General features: G+C 38.1%; 1 protein-coding gene across 1 annotated transcript in view; it reads right to left on the reverse strand.

The window, feature by feature from the left end:
* Positions 1–214: 214 nt before the first annotated feature.
* LOC104222135 (uncharacterized) overlaps positions 215–21349 on the reverse strand; it is a 56495-nt gene continuing 35360 nt past the window's right edge. Inside the window, exons 4-7 of the mRNA XM_070152479.1 lie at positions 1844–1917; positions 1659–1752; positions 1400–1482; positions 215–587 (exon numbers count right to left, since the gene is read on the reverse strand). Of these exons, the coding sequence (XP_070008580.1) occupies positions 423–587; positions 1400–1482; positions 1659–1752; positions 1844–1917 (416 nt within the window). The 3' untranslated portion in view covers positions 215–422. The remainder of the gene's footprint in view (positions 588–1399; positions 1483–1658; positions 1753–1843; positions 1918–21349) is intronic.

Genomic DNA, 21349 nt, shown 5'->3' on the forward strand with positions numbered 1-21349 from the left:
TTAGCGAGATCAACATTTATGCTACTCATCCAAGATTTTAACAGAAATTGCCTGCCAGATTTAATGTATACTTTTTCCAGCCGGTAAATACACTAATTATTCATAATAATACATACGATACATGAATTTTATATCTGTAGCAACAATTTTCGCAAATTTATCATATGCAGTGCAGGAGTAACTGTGTTAGTTTTCTAGAATTACGTCAACTTACTATCCATAAGTTTTTTCCGATTAAAAACTTTGACATATATACTTGGTAAATTGTTATATTTCAAGATAGGAAGCCACTCAAGAGTCAAGGAACAAACAAAGGTGGTTTTGGAATTTGATGATATACATAGGACTTCCTTTTTCTTTCCCGGGTGGTGTGCGGGCCAGCTTGCGCAAAACACTCGTACGACCTCCCACCAGTACAAGTACTAGACATGTTTATCTAAGAAAGACTGAGCCAAATTGCTGAAGCTTGTACTAACTCCACCAGCAGCTGCATAACTTTTGATGGCATTAATTACTTCTGGCTTTAAGATCTCTTCCTTGTTTGATGCATTGCAAAGATAATACAGAGCTCCTAGAGCATAATTTACCTGCCAGTTTGAAGTTCATTTGTTAAAACCATTGGTGAAATGCATGCACATACACCCATATACATGTGTTACTGTTGCTCTTTATGTGCATATGCATACAATAACCATTTTTTATTGTTTAGATAGATACACAATGTAACAATTTGTATACTGTAATTGCTCAGAAGAGGATGTCGATGAGAGACTGACATAGACTTTGAGAAGTAAAACTGACCACCTAAGTATGAGGCTGTTGAGGATTTGAAAAAGAGGATTCACTTTCTGAAATTCCGAGTGACATGTTCCTCCTTCAGAAAGCTAGAATGATCGAAGTCTCCTTTAGGTTTAGCCGAAGAGATCGAAGCAAAATCACATGCCTCTAACACAGTTCATTCCCTATATGGTAAAGGTAGGTATGCATGTACCCCTTTTTTGGTTCAACCAAGGTAGGCTCGTGCCAGGGTTCACTCGTGAAAGGAAGTGGTAAAGTAAAAACAATCTTTGAGACAGGAACAAAAATACTACTACTAAATTTCAGAGTTTTTTCAATAAAGGCAAACATCATATTATTCTTGATGCCTCCCAAAGAAGCAGAAACTGAAATGACACCAACTGTTAAAATGATTACATTCAATAAGAGGTGATAACACTGATGCCAGGCAAATTCTTATCAGAGTAATCGACAAGATTGACAGATCAATGGTACTGGACAGTTCAAGTAACAATTATTAGTTTGGAGTGCTTCTCACTATGTTTTATGTGCATATTTTAAAGAGTGAACAGCACGCATTCAATAACCAAGAAGACCACAAACTGTTTGTTTATGTCCTTACCGTGTTCCTAGCAGGACTTGACAAACACTGGATGACGAGAGGGATACCATCATTTTGAGTGACAAGAGCAGCATTTGCTGGATCTGCAAGTCAAAAAATGCATAAGTAATTTTCTGGAGCAGATTACAGTAAGTCTACTGCGATTCTGAATATGCCAACAAAAAAAGTTCCAAATCATGGAATCAACATTAACTCCAAAAGCTTTAGTCTTACCAGCACAAGCATTGCACAACATTAACTCCAAAAGCTTTAGTCTTACCAGCACAAGCATTGCAGATTCCTCCAATCCCAAACTCCACAAGCCTCTCACTCAGCTCAGTTAAACAGTCGAGAAAAAGTTCTATAACATTAAGCTGTTTAATATTACAAGACATGTTGAGCCAAACAAAACAGGAAAAGATGACTGAATAACAAACTTAAACTACTTATCAGAAGATTCTTAACCTGGCACAAAAAGGTATAGTTGTAAGGATCATATGCAAAGTTCGCCAAATTAGCAACAATCTTCTCTTTCGTCTCTGTAGTAATAAGAATGTATCAAACCATATAGAGCTTAAACGAGAAGTGAAAAAAAAAGCACACTATAGTTGCTTCTATATTGGCTTAATCTTGGGAAACATGAAATTAACCTCCCACTTAATAGCAACCCAAATATCAGAACTAACAGGCTCTATCAGTTAGCATTATTGATTGTGCTCGGAGTGTTAGCCTCATGCTAATGAGAGGACAGACGTATATGTAATTGGGCAGCTATCCCTTTGATTTTTTTTCTTTTTTTTTAGGGGACAGATGTAGTCATTTTGCCACAGCTAACTGATATCTTCTGGTCAGTGTAACCAGTTTCTCTTTCACTCAACATCTCCCATGAAAAACTCAACTCCACAATAAGTCACCCCAAAATCACAAATATGAACACAACTTTCTTGCCACAACTTTCTTATTTTAACTCAAGGTACAAAAGGAGGATTCTCAATCAAACAACATAATTAGATATTAGATAAGCAAAATAATAAATAGCACTCTTCTGTTTATCCATATACAGCAAAAATTTTTTTTTTAATTGAGGTAAATTGCCATTCTAATTTAAAAACGTACCGTATGAATTCAAAGTGGGATGATAATACTTTTGAGCAAAATGCGAGAAAGCTCCGACAATTAGGAGATGATGAAAGTTATGGGAAAGTTTCTTCAGTTGTCTGGAAGAGATGACGGGGAGATCAATTGGGCTTCAGGATGCTGGGCTAGAATACAGTTAGGGATGTCAAATGGGTTGGGCGAGGCAGGCAAGCTTTGACCCACTAAGATCTTGACCCGCCCTGCCCTTGCCCGTTTACCATCTTCACAATTTTTTGCCCTACTCCGCCCCGTCCTGCTAACCCTGCCCCGCCCTGCCCCGTTTTCCCGTTTTTCCTTATTTTTTCTCTTTATTTTTAGTTTGTTACTATTTTCTAATTCTCTGACCTCTATATATTTTTGCTTTTAATACCTGAAAATTATATAAAATTATGATTTTATGAAAGTCAAAATCTGGAATTTTTTGTTTCAAATTTTTGGAATTCCTACGGGAGTTGTCTTAGAACATCTTCTGTTGTGAACCAAGTTGAGTCAGGAAGGGGCTATGGGCCAGAAATGTCAAACGACGCTGATCCAGTTGGGACATTTGGGCCAAAAGTTTAAGTGAGAAGAACCCCAATGACTAAACACCCGAATGGAATGCTAGGACATTATATTTGGGATCAAGGGGGAGATACAGGATGTGAATTATGTTGAAGCCTTGGCTCAGTCTGTTCTTCTCATCTCCTCTGTTGAAACTGTTTCTCATCCCCTTTCTTCTTAGCTTTAGGTTGCAATTTCTCTTCTCATCTACTCTCTACTTCCTTTAGTGTTGTTTTCTACTATTGTATTGCTATTTGGTTATTGTAGTTCCTTTTATTGAGTTAATATAATCAGTTGGTTTGGGTGTAATATCCAGTTGTTACATTGGTGCTTTCATCCAGAGGTCTCTAATGGAGGACCAAAAAGTACTCAAGGCTTTCGTCGAAGATTCAATTCGTGATTCAGTTCAGGAAATGAAGGCCTCACTTTCTAAGGATCTCGCTGATCTTCGTTCGATGCTGCTGGAGGCTATGAGGAAACAAAGAACGACCTCTTTTCAACCTCGAGACCGGGCTATGGAAGCATTATTTTGAGTTCTATAGAATTGAGGATGATCAGAACGCATTGGAATGGTACCAGCGGTTCTATAGGAACAAGCAATTAATTGATTGGCAGCATTTTGCTGATAAAGTGAGAACTCGATTTAAACAGAAAGGGCTCAAGTCGGAAGGGAGATTAGCGAAGAGGAGTTGTATGACCAACTCATCTTTCTTGCAAAACTATGGTAGACAATCTGACTGCAAAAACAAAATTCATGCGCATAAGGTGTTTGATGAATCATCTGATAGGTCCAAAGGTGCATATTCTCTTGTTTTGAGCCATGTCCCAAACTCATCTGACTTGGAATCTACCTCCCAAGGTAGAAACTTAGAGGCGACCAACATTATCGATAAAATGTCTAATGGCGCAGACGAGAGTGATTTGCTGGAATTGTCATCACCAGTTACGTCTTTTGAAATCCAGGTTGGTTTGGACTCCGTTGAAATTGACCTTATAGCTCATACAGATAGTGAGACTACAACGTTAACAAACTTTGAAGATTAATTTCATCAGGTGCAAATTGGCGTCGCTGACTAGAGCCAATTTTCTAGCAGAGTCGTCAGAGCTGTCACACCTCCTTTTTACACACCCAAATGTAGTATATAAGGGAGTTTTTCCAATTTAAGTGACATTATTCGAGATGTGATTATTTTATTTAATTTCTCAGAGTCGGCACTTGGAATATTTTAATTGGTGTCCCAAATCATCGGTTTATTTTTAAATCCCAAATCGAGGAAATTCGACTTTCCTTTTGAAGTCTGCGAACCAGAAATTCTAAGTAAGGAATTTTGTTAACCCGGGAGAAGGTGTTAGGCATTCTCGGGTTCCGTGGTTCAAGCACGGTCGCTTAAATTGTTATAATTGGCCTATTATCTGATTTTATTACATGTTTTAGCCTATGGCACAATTTGTTAACTTATTAACCGCTTTTAATTATTTTTAGGAAGATTCAACGTTATTTAAAACACGTCTTGAACTACGCCACATGAAATGCACCTGCGGTCCACGACACATTTTATTTAACGTTGTTAAGAATTGAAATTGGGTCACATGAAATGCACACCCGAGTTTAAGGAAATTAATTTAAATTACGCGCCTCAAGCAACTACGCACTTTCAAGTTTGCGAGGGCCATGGAAAATTCAACTAAATAGCACACCTCGATTTTTAAGGATTAAAATTAATTAAGGGAGGGTCATGAGTTTTGAGATTTTATTTTGGCATGGCATGCCTCGGATTATTCTAACAAAAGGGTTTCTAAAATTAATTTTGAGGGCCATAAATTATTGGTGTTATTTACTATGGCAATTTATAACAAATAAAAGCCTCATTTCAATCAAACAATCAAATAGCAAATTGCCAATGACAGCCAACTTGGTGACAAATTATACTTCAACTTCCATGTTATATAGACCAAATTACAATACATAACTAAATCCCAAAGTCTCATGTTCTCAAGGGAAAATGGAGAACTCATTTCTGAGGTTAGTCTAATGACTACTTGCAACCATTTTTAGGATCATTTTTTTTTTTTTGGATTTAACACTCTTTTGAATAAGAGTAAATGTCAAACAATTGTGTGATCAAAGCAGTTTTCGTTGTCTTAAAACAAATGAGGAAGAGTCCACAGACAAATGAGCAAGCTATATACAGACATCCTAGAATGTTTACATATGCAGAAATGCAACAGAAATTTTCACGAAAATTTCTTAGAGATGCCACACGTAGAAGCTTGACTTCAGCTATAAAAATTATAGAAGAACACGTGTTTCTTCTAACGAGTGGTATGCAATAAATAACTTAGACAGATTCCGAGTAGCAAAAATCGCTGGACATCAGATTCCGAGTAGCAAAAATCGAGCAAAACTTACAAAATCACATAACGATTTAACAATTTAATCACTCAATACATACATAGTACAATGAGGACCCGAAACTTACCTAAATCGAACAAAGCAATGGCGCTAAAGTGAGCCCAAATGAAGATCGAAAATCAATCCAAAGGGGCTCGGCGGTAATCTCAGCAATAAAACAATAATTTCAACAGTCAACCAGCTTTTAGATCCAGAGATGAGGAATTTGAACTTTGAAACTTCAGCAATCAAATCCCCTTTTAAATCTTCTCCGAAATTCAGTTTTTCCTTCTGTTTTGGGGGGTTTTGTGATTTTCAAATCTGAACTTTTTGTTTGGATCTTTGAATTTCAGACTTGCTTTCTATCTATTTCGTGTGTGTTTATGATTTTTCCTTTAGCTTCCTAAATCGCGTGTGTGTGTCGATGAAATCAGAGAAAGAACGAGAGGGAAAGAGTCAGATATGAGAATCGAGACGGGGAGGGGTCTGGGTTTCCGCCGTTGTTCTGTATCTTTTGGGGAAGGGCATGCGATTGTTTTGATGTTTTTTGGAAGAGGCATCTCCGCCGTTTCTGTAAGGGCAAGGAAGGGCTCTAAAATAAAATGGAACCAAACCCAAAATCAAATCCGATAAAAAAAAATAGATACTTTTTTGTTTTGTTTGGTTTTGGTTTTGAATTTTAAAAAATCGATCAAATTTAGTTTGATTTTGATTTTAATCAAAAAATAACCAAAAAAAATTCGAACTAAACCGATTATAGGAGTATCTATTTTAAATTTATTATTACACCTATATATATATATATATATTTTTATATAAAATTTTAAAAATTTGAGAAAATTTCACATTACAAACAACTGGGCTCTCTATTTTTAAATTTTATAGCCCATATTTTAATTTACAACCAACTAACCTAAAAATAATAGGCTAAGATTCAACATCCAACTTCAAAAGGTTCTCAAAATTACTATTTAATTTTTAAAAAAGATTCCTCAAGCTTTTAAATTAATTTTTGAATCATTAACTGTGACTCAAATATTAATTCAACAAATAAAATTCATTTGGGTGGTGAAAATTAGATTTTTAACAAGCTTAAATATGTGAGTTTAAATCCGAATTTGATTTTGTGAGTGTCACACCTCCTTTTTGCGCGCCCCGCCCCGAAGGGTAAGATGCGCGGGTGGAGTTTTTCCAATTTAAGTGACAATATTCGAAATGGGATTATTTATTTAATTCAGAGTCGCCACTTGGGAAAGGTTTGGCTTTTGGTGTCCCAAGTCACCGGTTTATCTTGAATCCCAAATCGAGGAAATTTTCGACTTTTCCAAATGAAGTCTGCGAACCAGAAATTCTAAGTAAGGAATTCTGTTGACCCGAGGGAAGGTGTTAGGCACCCTCGAATCCCGTGGTTCTAGCACGGTCGCTTAAATTGTTATAATGGCTAAATATCTGATTTAAATACATGTTACGACTTACGTGCTTTTATTAAGTTTAAACCGCTTTTATTATTATCATTTATTTTTATAGAATTGCAACGTCGTGAAAATGCATCTCGAACCACGTCACAATCAATGCACCCGTAGTTGTTAACACATTTCGACTCCGTTGAGATTTGAATTTGGGTCACATAAATGCGCACCCGAATTTAAGAATGTAATTTAATTAAGTCGCGCCTAAAGAGTCTAACGCGTTATTATCTTTGGGGAAGGTAGTGGAATTCACTAAACAGTCCGTCCCAAATTCTAAGTATTTATCATGATCAATTATTGAGGGCCCCGCAATTTGCATTTTTATTTGGCGAGGCTCGTCTCATTATTTTAGAAGGGCATCCTACAGTGACTACATTTCTACTACGTTTGTCTTTAAAAAGAAAGATGATACCGAACTTTGCTTGTTTGAACAAATACAGACTGAATCTTTATTATGTTTGCCGAACCTAAATTTGTTTGATTACCTGATTGATTGTTTATGAGGTGAGAGTTACCTCATGCTTTGTCTTCATCGAGTGAATACGCTTATTAATTTGCTAAGTGAGATTGCAAGCAAACTAACAACATATACTGAGTTATATTTAACGACCTCCAAGTTTTATTTTTAAACTCTAACCTATTTGAAATTGATAAACGAAATTGGCTGTTTATTAGGAAAATTACTACTAATTGAACTCAAAATAACTATTAGTTTTCCTCAACAATCATCACATTATTTCGAAACAAGGAATCTATACCGAGACCCGATATCGAACCTATATTGGAACAAATAATCTGATAGGAGAGCTGGCATTCATAGCCAGACTCTTAACGTGACTGCATGAGAGTTTGTTTGGGATACATTTATCCCAGACCTAGTACCACAGATTTGTCAATTCAGTGGTCTAGGCAAAATACATCCAAGTGCTTGCCAATGACTCTATGTTATACAGTCATAACTAAGTCAAACAGAGTGTTATACTGAACTGAATGTATACTAAATCAAACATACTGTCTATGTCATACTGTCATTATTATTGAACAATGCTATCTAATAGTTCATCTCAAACAGAATGTATGTTAGTTTATACAGAATGTTTGCACTTTGCAGTTAAACAAATACAGGCCCAACTAACATTCAACCTATTTTCAACACCAATGTTATAACATAAACAGATGTTCATTTCTTTATTTCTGCTTCAACTTCAAACTTTCAACAATACATGGTTCAGAGGTTGTGTACCTGAAAATATTTGATAATTGAAGAAGAGGGCAATCAGCAGAGTAACAATGACAACAAGTGTAGCAGCAGTAACAGCAGGTAACAAAAATCCCAAAGCAAGATGCAGTTATGGCCAATGGGAAGAGGCAACAAAAATGACAGCAAAAGCAGAGGAGTGGGCTCAGAATTCAAGTGGTCCAATTCCAAAAGAGAGCAAACCAATAAGAACCAAACAACAGAATCCTAACTGATACTTGAGAGGAAATCAGCACTTATTTGAAACAGGGTAAACAGACTGGAAATCGAACAAACAGCAGGAAGAAAAGACAGTTTCTGCTTTCTGTATATCCACCCTCTATCTCCTTTCTTTCCAAAATCTAAAACCAATCTTCAGTTTTGAAATTATACTGAAGTTACTAAAAGAAATCTTTTCCAGTTCCTGTTTTCAGAAATTTAACTCTCAGATGTTCCCTCTCAGTGTCTCCCCCTCTATCTCTGTATGCTCTATCTGTGTTTATTTCAAACTCTCTCTTTTCTTCAGGGTTCCCTAACCTCTCAATCCTTCCTCTTCTTAGTTAGATGTCTGCCCCCTTTTATAAGCCTTAACCCTACCCCTTTTAACAGCCTGTTCAAAATATATCAACACCCCTCCCATGTGCCTTCACATTTTCAGATTCCAATTAGTTATTTAAGTATTAACCCCCATCAACATTCCCTGGCAGACTTAACTTTTAAAAGGTTTAATACTTTTAAACTAAAGCAAGGTATGAGCAGTAGAATATATCTGACAGCATATGCTGTCAAATTATTTAACTTAACAAAGACCTTTAATGCAGGCCACAGGTTGTGCACAAAGCACATGAGGTGCACCAATGCACATGCTGTGCACGAGTGCACATGCCCTCCAATTCAGAATTTAAACCAAACATCCCTTTTACATTACTGATCCCAATCAACAGCTATAAGTAAACAAAACTGGTTCTTAATTGATTCAACAAATGCTTAGCAGAAGTAAATCGATTTGTTATTGTTCGGACAGCTGAAACTAATTGACGACATATGTCGACTCGACTATATTAGCATTAACATACACAATCGTAGCCAAAAATCAGACATTTAAATAGTATCGATGCATGATTCGAATTATACTGACTAAACAGAATTACACTCGAGGAGTCAACTAGTCAGTCCAAATTGAAAATCAGCTAATTGCACAACACTTTCATACACATTATCAGAACAAATGGAAGGGCTTAATCAAACAACAGAAGTTCAGGCAAAGTGGTCAAAGCACAGTTGATAAAAGTCAAGGACACAAACAGAACATGAACAGACCCTTACAACAAACAAATGAACCAAAACAAATAAGAAAAGAAAGAACTCACCTTAAACCGTAAAAGATCAAAACCTTAACTCGGACTCGGTCAGGCCTTTCTTAAGGCTGAACGGACTTTAATCGAAGTGTTTCTCAGATGAGAAACACTTTGATTAAAGTCCATTAGACCTTAATCTCTTCGGTTGAACCAGTGACGAAGAACTACAAAGTTCCAAAACTCAGATCTAGGATTCATGCTTCCCTGATCAGATTCGGACCAAACCAAGTATGGTTTGGTCACGAGGAGGGTCTGGGGAGTGTCTGGTGTGAAGCTGGGGTCGGTTGGTGTAAATCGGGTTCCGACTCGAATCTTCAAATGAAGATTCGAGAAGGTGGGATAGGATTCGAGGTGTGTGGTTGATAGATTTGGGTTCAGGACGGTAAGGGGGTTCTATGGTGTTAAGGGCGAGGTCACCGGCGTCCGTGCCGCGGCTTTCATGGTGAAGGATACAGGGGCGGCTAGGGTTTGAAGGGGACGGGTTTGGTGAAGACGAAGGCAGGGGTGTTGGCTAGGGGGCAGGGTATGGTAAAGGGTTTATATAGTTAGTGGGTGGGCGGATCTCAACCGTTGGATCAACCGAAATCGATGGCTTGGATCTAAGGGTTTAGGGGAAACGGTGTCGTTTCAACTAATGGGGGTTTGGGTTGGTCCGGGTGGAAACGGGTCGGGTTCTGTTCGTGGGTATGGGAAATGTGATCTTGGCCGTTGATCAATCTGAGATCAACGGCCCAGATCAACCTGGATCAATACGACGTCGTTTGGACACCCTGGGTATCAGCTGGTGTTGGACCGGGCAGGCCTGGTTTGGGTGCATTGCTTGTTTGGGCCAATTTTAAAAAATTGGCCCAATCCGGAAGAAGAAAGGGTCTTTTTTTTATTATTTTTATTTTTATTTCTTTTTCTTATTTATTTTAAAAACAAAACTAAGCAAAAAATCAAATTAAATACACACTCAATTCAATTATTTGCACGCACACTAAAATATTTCAAAACAGGTAAAATTAAACAAAAAATAAAATCACGGACGAAGATGCCTATTTATGATTTTCTATTTAACGACCGGATTACGGTTCGAATTATGCATGACACAGCTGCCCCTCTTTGTTCGGAAACACGAAGAGTTTCCGTGCAAAGATAAAGTGAGCGTGTATGAGCGATTTTTGCCTATGGACCACTCCGTATGAAGCATGTTTTTGAAAGATCTGACCGAATCTTACTTCAAAGATTTCCTACATATCCTGGGCTAAACAGGAATCAGGTCAATGTAGTTCGGGAAGTTTTGGTAGCTGGGACTACCATGGGATTGCAATGCTTGCTGCTACTGCTGTTGCTGTTGTCACTGCTGCGTCACTGACCGCCTTATTACAACCAAACGAAAATTGGAAACTGAACTAACTACTTATATGCATGTCAACTGCTAGTTACAAGATTCCTATCTATGATTCTTTTACGACTTGATCTTGGGTCTTAGCTGATTCTGCTTGTAGACTCCGATCTGAATCTTGATGCTTGCGAGTTGCGGTGACTTGTTTAACCTCTGGGATACTGAGTGAGACGCGATCGGCAGGGTTCAGGACCTTAATCAAATGTTGGAGTCAATCTGCTTTCCATTTACTCCGATATCTCGGGACATCTTCTTCTTTTTTTCTTTTTTTTTTCTTTTTCTTCTTTGATTCCGAACTGGGAGTCATCTCGTGGGTCATTTCGATCCATGTGGCTCGAGGTCAGACCTGCGGGAGAAAAACAAACGAACGAAATTTTTTGCCCCAGTTTCACTAGGAAAATCTCGTTAATTGTTTAAAACTCTAATGCTGATTGCATGGAAAAGCTCAGTTTAGGGTTTAAAACCCTAATGCTGGCTGAAAGGAAAAAGTTCAGTTTAGGGTTTAAAACCCTAATGCTGACTAAAAGGAAAATTCAGTTTAGGGTTTAAAACCCTAATGCTGATTGCATGGAAAAGCTCAGTTTAGGGTTTAAAACCCTAATGCTGGCTGAAAGGAAAAAGTTCAGTTTAGGGTTTAAAACCCTAATGCTGACTAAAAGGAAAATTCAGTTTAGGGTTTAAAACCCTAATGCTGATTGCATGGAAAAGCTCAGTTTAGGGTTTAAAACCCTAATGCTGGCTGAAAGGAAAAAGTTCAGTTTAGGGTTTAAAACCCTAATGCTGACTAAAAGGAAAATTCAGTTTAGGGTTTAAAACCCTAATGCTGATTGCATGGAAAAGCTCAGTTTAGGGTTGAAAACCCTAATGCTGGCTGAAAAGGAAAAAGTTCAGTTTAGGGTTTAAAACCCTAAAGCTGACTAAAAGGAAAACTCAGTTTAGGGTTTAAAACCCTAATGCTGACTGCATGAAAAAGCTCAGTTTAAGGTTTAAAACCCTAATACTGGCTGAAAGGGAAAAGTTCAGTTTAAGGTTTAAAACCCTAATGCTGACTAAAAAAAGAAAAATTCAGTTTAGGGTTTAAAACCCTAATGCTGATTGCATGAAAAAACTCAGTTTAGGGTTTAAAACCCTAATGCTGGCTGAAAAGGAAAAAGTTCAGTTTAGGGTTTAAAACCCTAATGCTGACTAAAAGAAAAATTCAGTTTAGGGTTTTAAAACCCTAATGCTGATTGCATGGAAAAGCTCAGTTTAGGGTTTAAAACCCTAATGCTGGCTGAAAAGGAAAAAGTTCAGTTTAGGGTTTAAAACCCTATTGCTGACTAAAAGGAAAATTCAGTTTAGGGTTTAGAACCCTAATGCTGATTGCATGAAAAAGCTCAGTTTAGGGTTTAAAAACCCTAATGCTGGCTGAAAGGGAAAAGTTCAGTTTAGGGTTTAAAACCTTAATGCTGACTAAAAGAAAAATTCAGTTTAGGGTTTAAAACCCTAATGCTGATTGCATGGAAAAGCTCAGTTTAGGGTTTAAAACCCAAATGCTGGCTGAAAAGGAAAAAGTTCAGTTTAGGGTTTAAAACCCTAATGCTGACTAAAAGGAAAATTCAGTTTAGGGTTTAGAACCCTAATGCTGATTGCATGAAAAAGCTCAGTTTAGGGTTTTAAAACCCTAATGCTGGCTGAAAGGGAAAAGTTCAGTTTAGGGTTTAAAACCCTAATGCTAACTAAAAGAAAAATTCAGTTTAGGGTTTAAAACCCTAATGCTGATTGCATGGAAAAGCTCAGTTTATGGTTTAAAACCCTAATGCTGGCTGAAAAGGGAAAAGTTCAGTTTAGGGTTTAAAACCCTAATGCTGACTAAAAGGAAAATTCAGTTTAGGGTTTAGAACCCTAATGCTGATTGCATGAAAAAGCTCAGTTTAGGGTTTTAAAACCCTAATGCTGGCTGAAAGGGAAAAGTTCAGTTTAGGGTTTAAAACCCTAATGCTGGCGGAAAGGAAAAAGTTCAGTTTAGGGTTTAAAACCCTAATGCTGACTAAAAGGAAAATTCAGTTTAGGGTTTAAAACCCTAATGCTGATTGCATGAAAAAGCTCAGTTTAGGGTTTAAAACCCTAATGCTGGCTGAAAGGAAAAAGTTCAGTTTAGGGTTTAAAACCCTAATGCTGACTAAAAGGAAAATTCAGTTTAGGGTTTAAAACCCTAATGCTGATTGCATGGAAAAGCTCAGTTTAGGGTTTAAAACCCTAATGCTGGCTGAAAGGAAAAAGTTCAGTTTAGGGTTTAAAACCCTAATGCTGATTGCATGGAAAAGCTCAGTTTAGGGTTTAAAACCCTAATGTTGGCTGAAAGGAAAAAGTTCAGTTTAGGGTTTAAAACCCTAATGCTGACTAAAAGGAAAAGTTCAGTTTAGGGTTTAAAACCCTAATGCTGACTGAAAGAAAAAGTTCAGTTTAGGGTTTAAAACCCTAATGCTGACTAAAAGGGAAATTCAGTTTAGGGTTTAAAACCCTAATGCTGATTGCATGGAAAAGCTCAGTTTAGGGTTTAAAACCCTAATGCTGGCTGAAAGGAAAAAGTTCAGTTTAGGGTTTAAAACCCTAATGCTGACTAAAAGGAAAATTCAGTTTAGGGTTTAAAACCCTAATGCTGATTGCATGGAAAAGCTCAGTTTAGGGTTTAAAACCCTAATGCTGGCTGAAAGGAAAAAGTTCAGTTTAGGGTTTAAAACCCTAATGCTGACTAAAAGGAAAATTCAGTTTAGGGTTTAAAACCCTAATGCTGATTGCATGGAAAAGCTCAGTTTAGGGTTTAAAACCCTAATGCTGGCTGAAAAGGAAAAAGTTCAGTTTAGGGTTTAAAACCCTAATGCTGACTAAAAGGAAAATTCAGTTTAGGGTTTAGAACCCTAATGCTGATTGCATGAAAAAGCTCAGTTTAGGGTTTTAAAACCCTAATGCTGGCTGAAAGGGAAAAGTTCAGTTTAGGGTTTAAAACCCTAATGCTGGCGGAAAGGAAAAAGTTCAGTTTAGGGTTTAAAACCCTAATGCTGACTAAAAGGAAAATTCAGTTTAGGGTTTAAAACCCTAATGCTGATTGCATGAAAAAGCTCAGTTTAGGGTTTAAAACCCTAATGCTGGCTGAAAGGAAAAAGTTCAGTTTAGGGTTTAAAACCCTAATGCTGACTAAAAGGAAAATTCAGTTTAGGGTTTAAAACCCTAATGCTGATTGCATGGAAAAAGCTCAGTTTAGGGTTTAAAACCCTAATGCTGGCTGAAAGGAAAAAGTTCAGTTTAGGGTTTAAAACCCTAATGCTGATTGCATGGAAAAGCTCAGTTTAGGGTTTAAAACCCTAATGCTGGCTGAAAGGAAAAAGTTCAGTTTAGGGTTTAAAACCCTAATGCTGACTAAAAGGAAAATTCAGTTTAGGGTTTAAAACCCTAATGCTGATTGCATGAAAAAGCTCAGTTTAGGGTTTAAAACCCTAATGCTGGCTGAAAGGAAAATTCAGTTTAGGGTTTAAAACCCTAATGCTGATTGCATGGAAAAGCTCAGTTTAGGGTTTAAAACCCTAATGCTGGCTGAAAGGAAAAAGTTCAGTTTAGGGTTTAAAACCCTAATGCTGACTAAAAGGAAAATTCAGTTTAGGGTTTAAAACCCTAATGCTGATTGCATGAAAAAGCTCAGTTTAGGGTTTTAAAACCCTAATGCTGGCTGAAAGGGAAAAGTTCAGTTTAGGGTTTAAAACCCTAATGCTGACTAAAAGGAAAATTCAGTTTAGGGTTTAAAACCCTAATGCTGATTGCATGGAAAAGCTCAGTTTAGGGTTTAAAACCCTAATGCTGGCTGAAAAGGAAAAAGTTCAGTTTAGGGTTTAAAACCCTAATGCTGACTAAAAGGAAAATTCAGTTTAGGGTTTAAAACCCTAATGCTGATTGCATGAAAAAGCTCAGTTTAGGGTTTTAAAACCCTAATGCTGGCTGAAAGGGAAAAGTTCAGTTTAGGGTTTAAAACCCTAATGCTGGCGGAAAGGAAAAAGTTCAGTTTAGGGTTTAAAACCCTAATGCTGACTAAAAGGAAAATTCAGTTTAGGGTTTAAAACCCTAATGCTTATTGCATGAAAAAGCTCAGTTTAGGGTTTAAAACCCTAATGCTGGCTGAAAAGGAAAAGTTCAGTTTAGGGTTTAAAACCCTAATGCTGACTAAAAGAAAAATTCAGTTTAGGGTTTAAAACCCTAATGCTGATTGCATGAAAAAGCTCAGTTTAGGGTTTAAAACCCTAATGCTGGCTGAAAAGGAAAAAGTTCAGTTTAGGGTTTAAAACCCTAATGCTGATTGCATGGAAAAGCTCAGTTTAGGGTTTAAAACCCTAATGTTGGCTGAAAGGAAAAAGTTCAGTTTAGGGTTTAAAACCCTAATGCTGACTAAAAGGAAAAGTTCAGTTTAGGGTTTAAAACCCTAATGCTGACTGAAAGAAAAAGTTCAGTTTAGGGTTTAAAACCCTAATGCTGACTAAAAGGGAAATTCAGTTTAGGGTTTAAAACCCTAATGCTGATTGCATGGAAAAGCTCAGTTTAGGGTTTAAAACCCTAATGCTGGCTGAAAGGAAAAAGTTCAGTTTAGGGTTTAAAACCCTAATGCTGACTAAAAGGAAAATTCAGTTTAGGGTTTAAAACCCTAATGCTGATCGCATGGAAAAGCTCAGAATACTACACGATCTATTTTTTTGAGTTTTCTTGTTTTAATAGAAGATAAAAGGGAGTTTTGCGGGAACTTACCTTTTGAGTGAATTCCTTATTGCCAAAATGTTTCTTGTACCCGTGTACCTTCTTCTTTGGGCGACACCTGCTTCTTGCACGGTTGTCTTGGATTATACCTGTTTCAACTTTCCAGACAAAGAACAATTGTTAGTTCGGAAATGACGGTCGGTTCGGTGACCTTGATCATAATCAAGACTCTACTAGACACGGCTCATAGACAACCCCTAGGACAGACTTGCTCTGATACCAAGTTTGTCACGACCCAAACTGAAGGGCCATGACTAGCACCCGACCACACTTGCCGAGCACCAACGTACATTTCATCTAACCTTCATTATTATCTTTTAAGGCTAAAGAGATCAATATAAATGGTAGACCTAGATCATGGACAACCAGCAATAAAATATGATGGCATGAATATACATAGCAGGGGATGACCAGACAATCAAGAAACTACATATAAGGTATGAGCTACCACGCTACTATGAAAGACTATACAACAAAAACTAGCCTACAAGGCATACCAAACTATACATGAGCCGACACCTGTCTATGAGCCTCTAAAAGAACATAAGTGTTGCAACATAGCCGGAACAGGGCCCCGACATACCCATAATGTCTATAACAAAAATTGCATACCAAGACCAAGGCAAGTCCGGAGAAGGGATCTCGCCAATCACCGCTGAACTAGACAGTCTACTGTGGTGGGGGAGCTGCACCTGCCTGTCTATCAGGACCTGCAGCACGACATGCAGCGTCCACAAATAAAAGGACGTCAGTACGAATAAAGTACTGAGTATGTAAGGCAAGGAACCATAAATGCGATCAGTAATGTAAGCAAGGATAGAGAATATACAACCTGTAACATCTTAGTACCTCTGAGGGCTACTTACATGAAATGCATGATACATATGTATAAATACATAAACCTTTAAAGCATTCGCCTCTGTGGGCATCATCATCATCATATCGTACCCGGCCATAATAGGCTCGGTAGAATCGTACCCGGCCACGTGGAGCTCGGTAAAACCCAACTGATCAGTGGTTGCACAATAGGTGCCGTACCCGGCCAACTATAGCGTGGCTCGGTAGAGTAAAATAGATACATATATATATATAATGCATGCTCGACTCATGGAATCACATTCTAAACCTTTCGGAGTGACGTAAGGTCGGTATCCTCTGTACACGTTATTAGGACTAACTCTTCACTATGAACCTTATAAGAATCAGGAAGTACCAATAACATTGATAACATAAGAATAAGAGAAGCAACATTAACATCAATCGTTCCATAAGAGGGAAAACAATGTAAGTACTGCTAGCTTCTAAGAGTAGAGTATCTTTGGAAGCTCGTTCATTACATTATGTACAATCGGAGTCGTGCAAAAGAAGGAAAGGGATAGCCTCACATACCTTGTATATACTGTCCCAATCTCAAGCTATGCAATTGTCAAAACTCCTTAGTCTACAATAAGAGAAACGATACTATCGTTATCATTTAAGCGTCATAACTATTATGTATCGACCACAACCTATTTTACGATGAAACGGACAGCACCTCCCCTATATATATGACCTCACACCATTCAAAATAGTCACCAAACAGCCCAAACAACATCAATAATAAACATATTGAGCCTCCCAATATAGTCCACACACAGCCTAATCACTCCATACATACGACGACCACCGTAGTCGTGTCAAACAATCTGGAAATGTTACGAATAACTATCAGCCCATAACCCTACATATATATGGTGTTTCCCCACACCCTTCCTCCTCCAAAACTCCACAAGATAGTAGTAAAATACGCAGCCCAACAACAACGCAAAACAGTCCACAAAACAATAACATTACTACCAAACCTTTCGATATATATCTCACAAGTTCTAGCTTCAATGGCTTAGCCGCAACTTGGATAATCTTAAATACATATAGAGTAAGAGGTTCCTTACCTTTATACAGAAAGAACAACTCCAATTTGACCTTAAATTTCCATGAAATATCCCTCCAATGCTGCCACAACAACAAAAAAGCGAAACTAGCGATCAATTAGTGTTTTTCGGCACTAGAATCACTTTAGAAGGCTTGAAATCACCTAGGATTGATATTAAGAACATGAGGGAGTATTTACAGAACATAAACCCTTTAAAACAACCTCCCACACGAGCTGGAACGACACAAAAATGAGCAACAACAAGAAGAACAAGAGACTTACTAGCGCCACGGAATTCCCGACACTTGATTTGTGTTGTTTGCCCTTTTTTGGGTCTTGAATCTTGAGAGAACCTTGAGAGGATGTTCCTAGGGTTCTAAGGTCTGAAAATAGTGAAAAGAAATGACTTAAAATGGGTTGTAGTCATCCTATATAGGTCCAAATATCTTAAACCGACTTAGTGGGCCCCATAGAGAGGTGCTTGGCGCAGTCTCGCGAAAACGCGAATATCTCTCTACTCCGAGATCGTATCGATGAACGGTTTAATGCGTTGGAAACTAGACTCATAGATCTTTAATTTGGTGGGTATATAACCCCGTAATTCCTTGTAAATTATGAGAAAAGATTAGAAACATTTGACCTAATGTTTAAGTAAAATTATGAACCTAAGTTGCGACAACTTTTGTCGACTTTTGTTTCATAACTCGTTTGACTTCAAGACTTATGATACGAATATTATATGATTAAAATACCTTAATAAATGACCTCTTGAGTGTATTAAGCACCACTAGATTACCTGAAAATACGAGTTACAACATCCTTGATTCGTTTAACTTCTAATACTGGTTAATCACCCTTATACACTCTTGTATCACTTAAGACCAATAGGATTGACTTCTTATCATCTCAAAGATAATTCCTTCTTGGATTTATGTTAACTAATATATGGCATGAACTAACACATGTGGATATGGGTTGTAACACCCTCCCCCCTTAGGAACATTCGTCCTCGAATGTAAGGGTTTATGGGGAGTTTAAATCATCGTGGATTCCAATGGAAATTTCCGATCAATTTTCCCCTATAAAATGGTCACTAGCAAAACTTGCATGTAATTAAGCCCAACATATGGCTTCACAAGGCTACACAAAGCATTATGCGTATTTACATTATCTACATATCACCATTTTGTATTAAGGAGGAGTATTCTCAAATTATTGCTTACCTCATAGAGCCGTTTCACCTTCCAATGTATCCTGTCTTCCACCAGCATCCTTGTTATCTTCATTCTGGAATAAGTAAGGGTATTTTGACTTCATCTCCTTTTCTGCTTCCCATGTCATTTCTTCCATATTTTTGTTCCTCCACAATACTTTGACGGAAGCTACATCTTTTGTTCTCAGCTTGCGGACTTGCCGATCTAATATCGCCACTGGCACTTCTTCATATGATAGGTCCTCTGTAACTTGTACATCTTTGATAGGGACGACTCGAGAAGGGTCTCCAATACATTTTCTCAACATAGATACATGGAATACCGGGTGGACAAATTCCAATTCGGATGGCAATTCTAACTCATAAGCAACCTGTCCAATCCGTCGAAGAATTTTATACGGCCCGATATACCTTGGACTCAGCTTACCTTTCTTCCCAAAACGCATAATACCCTTCATTGGTGAGATCCTCAGGAAAACCCAATCACCAACCTCAAACTCTAGATCACGACGTCGGACATCAGAATAAGATTTTTGCCTGCTTTGTGCCGTCCTCAATCGCTCCTGTATCACTTTCACCTTCTCAATAGCTTGGTGAATCAAATCTGGCCCATATAATTCTGTTTCACCGACTTCGAACCATCCAACTGGTGATCTACATCTCCTCCCGTATAGTGCCTCATATGGGGCCATTTTAATACTGGAATGGTAGCTATTGTTATAGGCGAATTCTATGAGTGGAAGATGATCATCCCAATTCCCCTTAAAATCTAGAACACATGCTCGTAGCATATCTTCCAGTGTCTGAATGGTACGTTCAGCCTGTCCGTCAGTCTGCGGATGAAATGCAGTGCTGAGATTTACTTGTGTGCCTAAACCCTTCTGGAAAGACCTCCAAAAGTTAGCCGTAAATTGAGCTCCTCGGTCTGATATAATAGATATGGGCACACCATGAAGCCTAACAATCTCCTTGATATACAACTTCGCATAATCTTCAGCCGTGTAAGTTGTCTTCACTGGCAGAAAATGGGCACATTTTGTAAGTCGATCAATTATCACCCAGATGGAGTCAAACTTATGATAAGAGCGAGGTAATCCAATAATGAAGTCCATATTAATCACCTCCCACTTCCAGGTCGGAATCTCTATATTTTGAAGCAATCCACCGGGTTTCTGATGTTCTATCTTTACTTGTTGACAATTGGGACACTGGGCTACAAATTCAGCAATAGACTTCTTCATATTATCCCACCAATACTGCTCCTTGACATCATGATACATCTTTGTCGAGCCGGGATGGATGGAATATCGGGATTGATGAATCTCATTCATAATCTTCTCTCGCAACCCTGCCACATTAGGCACACACAATCGGCTCTGGTATCTCAGTGCCCCATCTTTTCCGATCCTAAAAGCCATACTTTTACACTGTTGAATGCTTTCTCTTAATCGTACTAAGATAGGATCTTCATATTGTCGTGCTTTTACCTCTGCTACCAAAGATGATTCTGATGTATTCTGTACAGTAACACCTCCATCATCAGAGTCTAACAATCTGATTCTCATATTGGCTAGCTGATGAAGCTCTTTAATCAACCCCCATCTACCTGCCTCAATATGTACTAAGCTTCCCATTGATTTACGGCTGAGAGCATCTGCCACAACATTGGCTTTACCAGGATGATACAATATCTCGACGTCGTAGTCTTTCAATAATTCAAGCCACCTACGCTGCCTCAAATTCAACTCTTTCTGCTTGAAGATGTATTGTAAACTCTTGTGATCTGTGTAGATGTCAACATGGACGCCGTATAAGTAGTGCCGCCATATCTTCAAAGCATATATTACTGCAGCCAATTCCAAATCATGGGTTGGATAATTCTTTTCATGCTTCTTCAATTGTCTTGATGCATAAGCAATCACATTCCCATGCTGCATCAATACGCACCCCAAACCTATACCTGAGGCATCACAATATACCACATAACCTTCTGTTCCTTCAGGAAGAGTGAGCACTGGTGCAGATGTCAATCGATTCTTCAGCTCCTGAAAACTACGTTCACAAGTGTCAGACCACTGGAATTTGGTAGCTTTTTGTGTTAACTTAGTCAATGGTGATGATATAGAGGAAAATCCTTCTACAAACCGCCTATAATATCCTGCTAGCCCTAGGAAGCTGCGGACTTCTGATGGTGTTGTAGGTCTCGGCCAATTCTTTACTGCATCGATCTTCTGAGTGTCGACACTAATACCCTCATCAGATATCACATGGCCAAGGAATGCTACTGAGTTCAGCCAGAATTCACATTTGGAGAGCTTAGCATATAACTTACGATCCTGAAGCGTCTGTAATACTATCCGCAAGTGGCCCGCGTGTTCCGCCTCCGAACGAGAATACACTAGAATGTCATCAATGAATACAATCACGAACACATCAAGATAGGGCCTGAATATAGTATTCATGAGATCCATAAAAGCTGTTGGGGCATTTGTTAGCCCGAACGACATCACCAAGAACTCAAAGTGCCCATATCTTGTCCGGAAGGCC

Source organism: Nicotiana sylvestris, chromosome 7, assembly GCF_000393655.2.
Source record: "Nicotiana sylvestris chromosome 7, ASM39365v2, whole genome shotgun sequence".
In the NCBI taxonomy this organism is placed as follows: domain Eukaryota; kingdom Viridiplantae; phylum Streptophyta; class Magnoliopsida; order Solanales; family Solanaceae; genus Nicotiana; species Nicotiana sylvestris.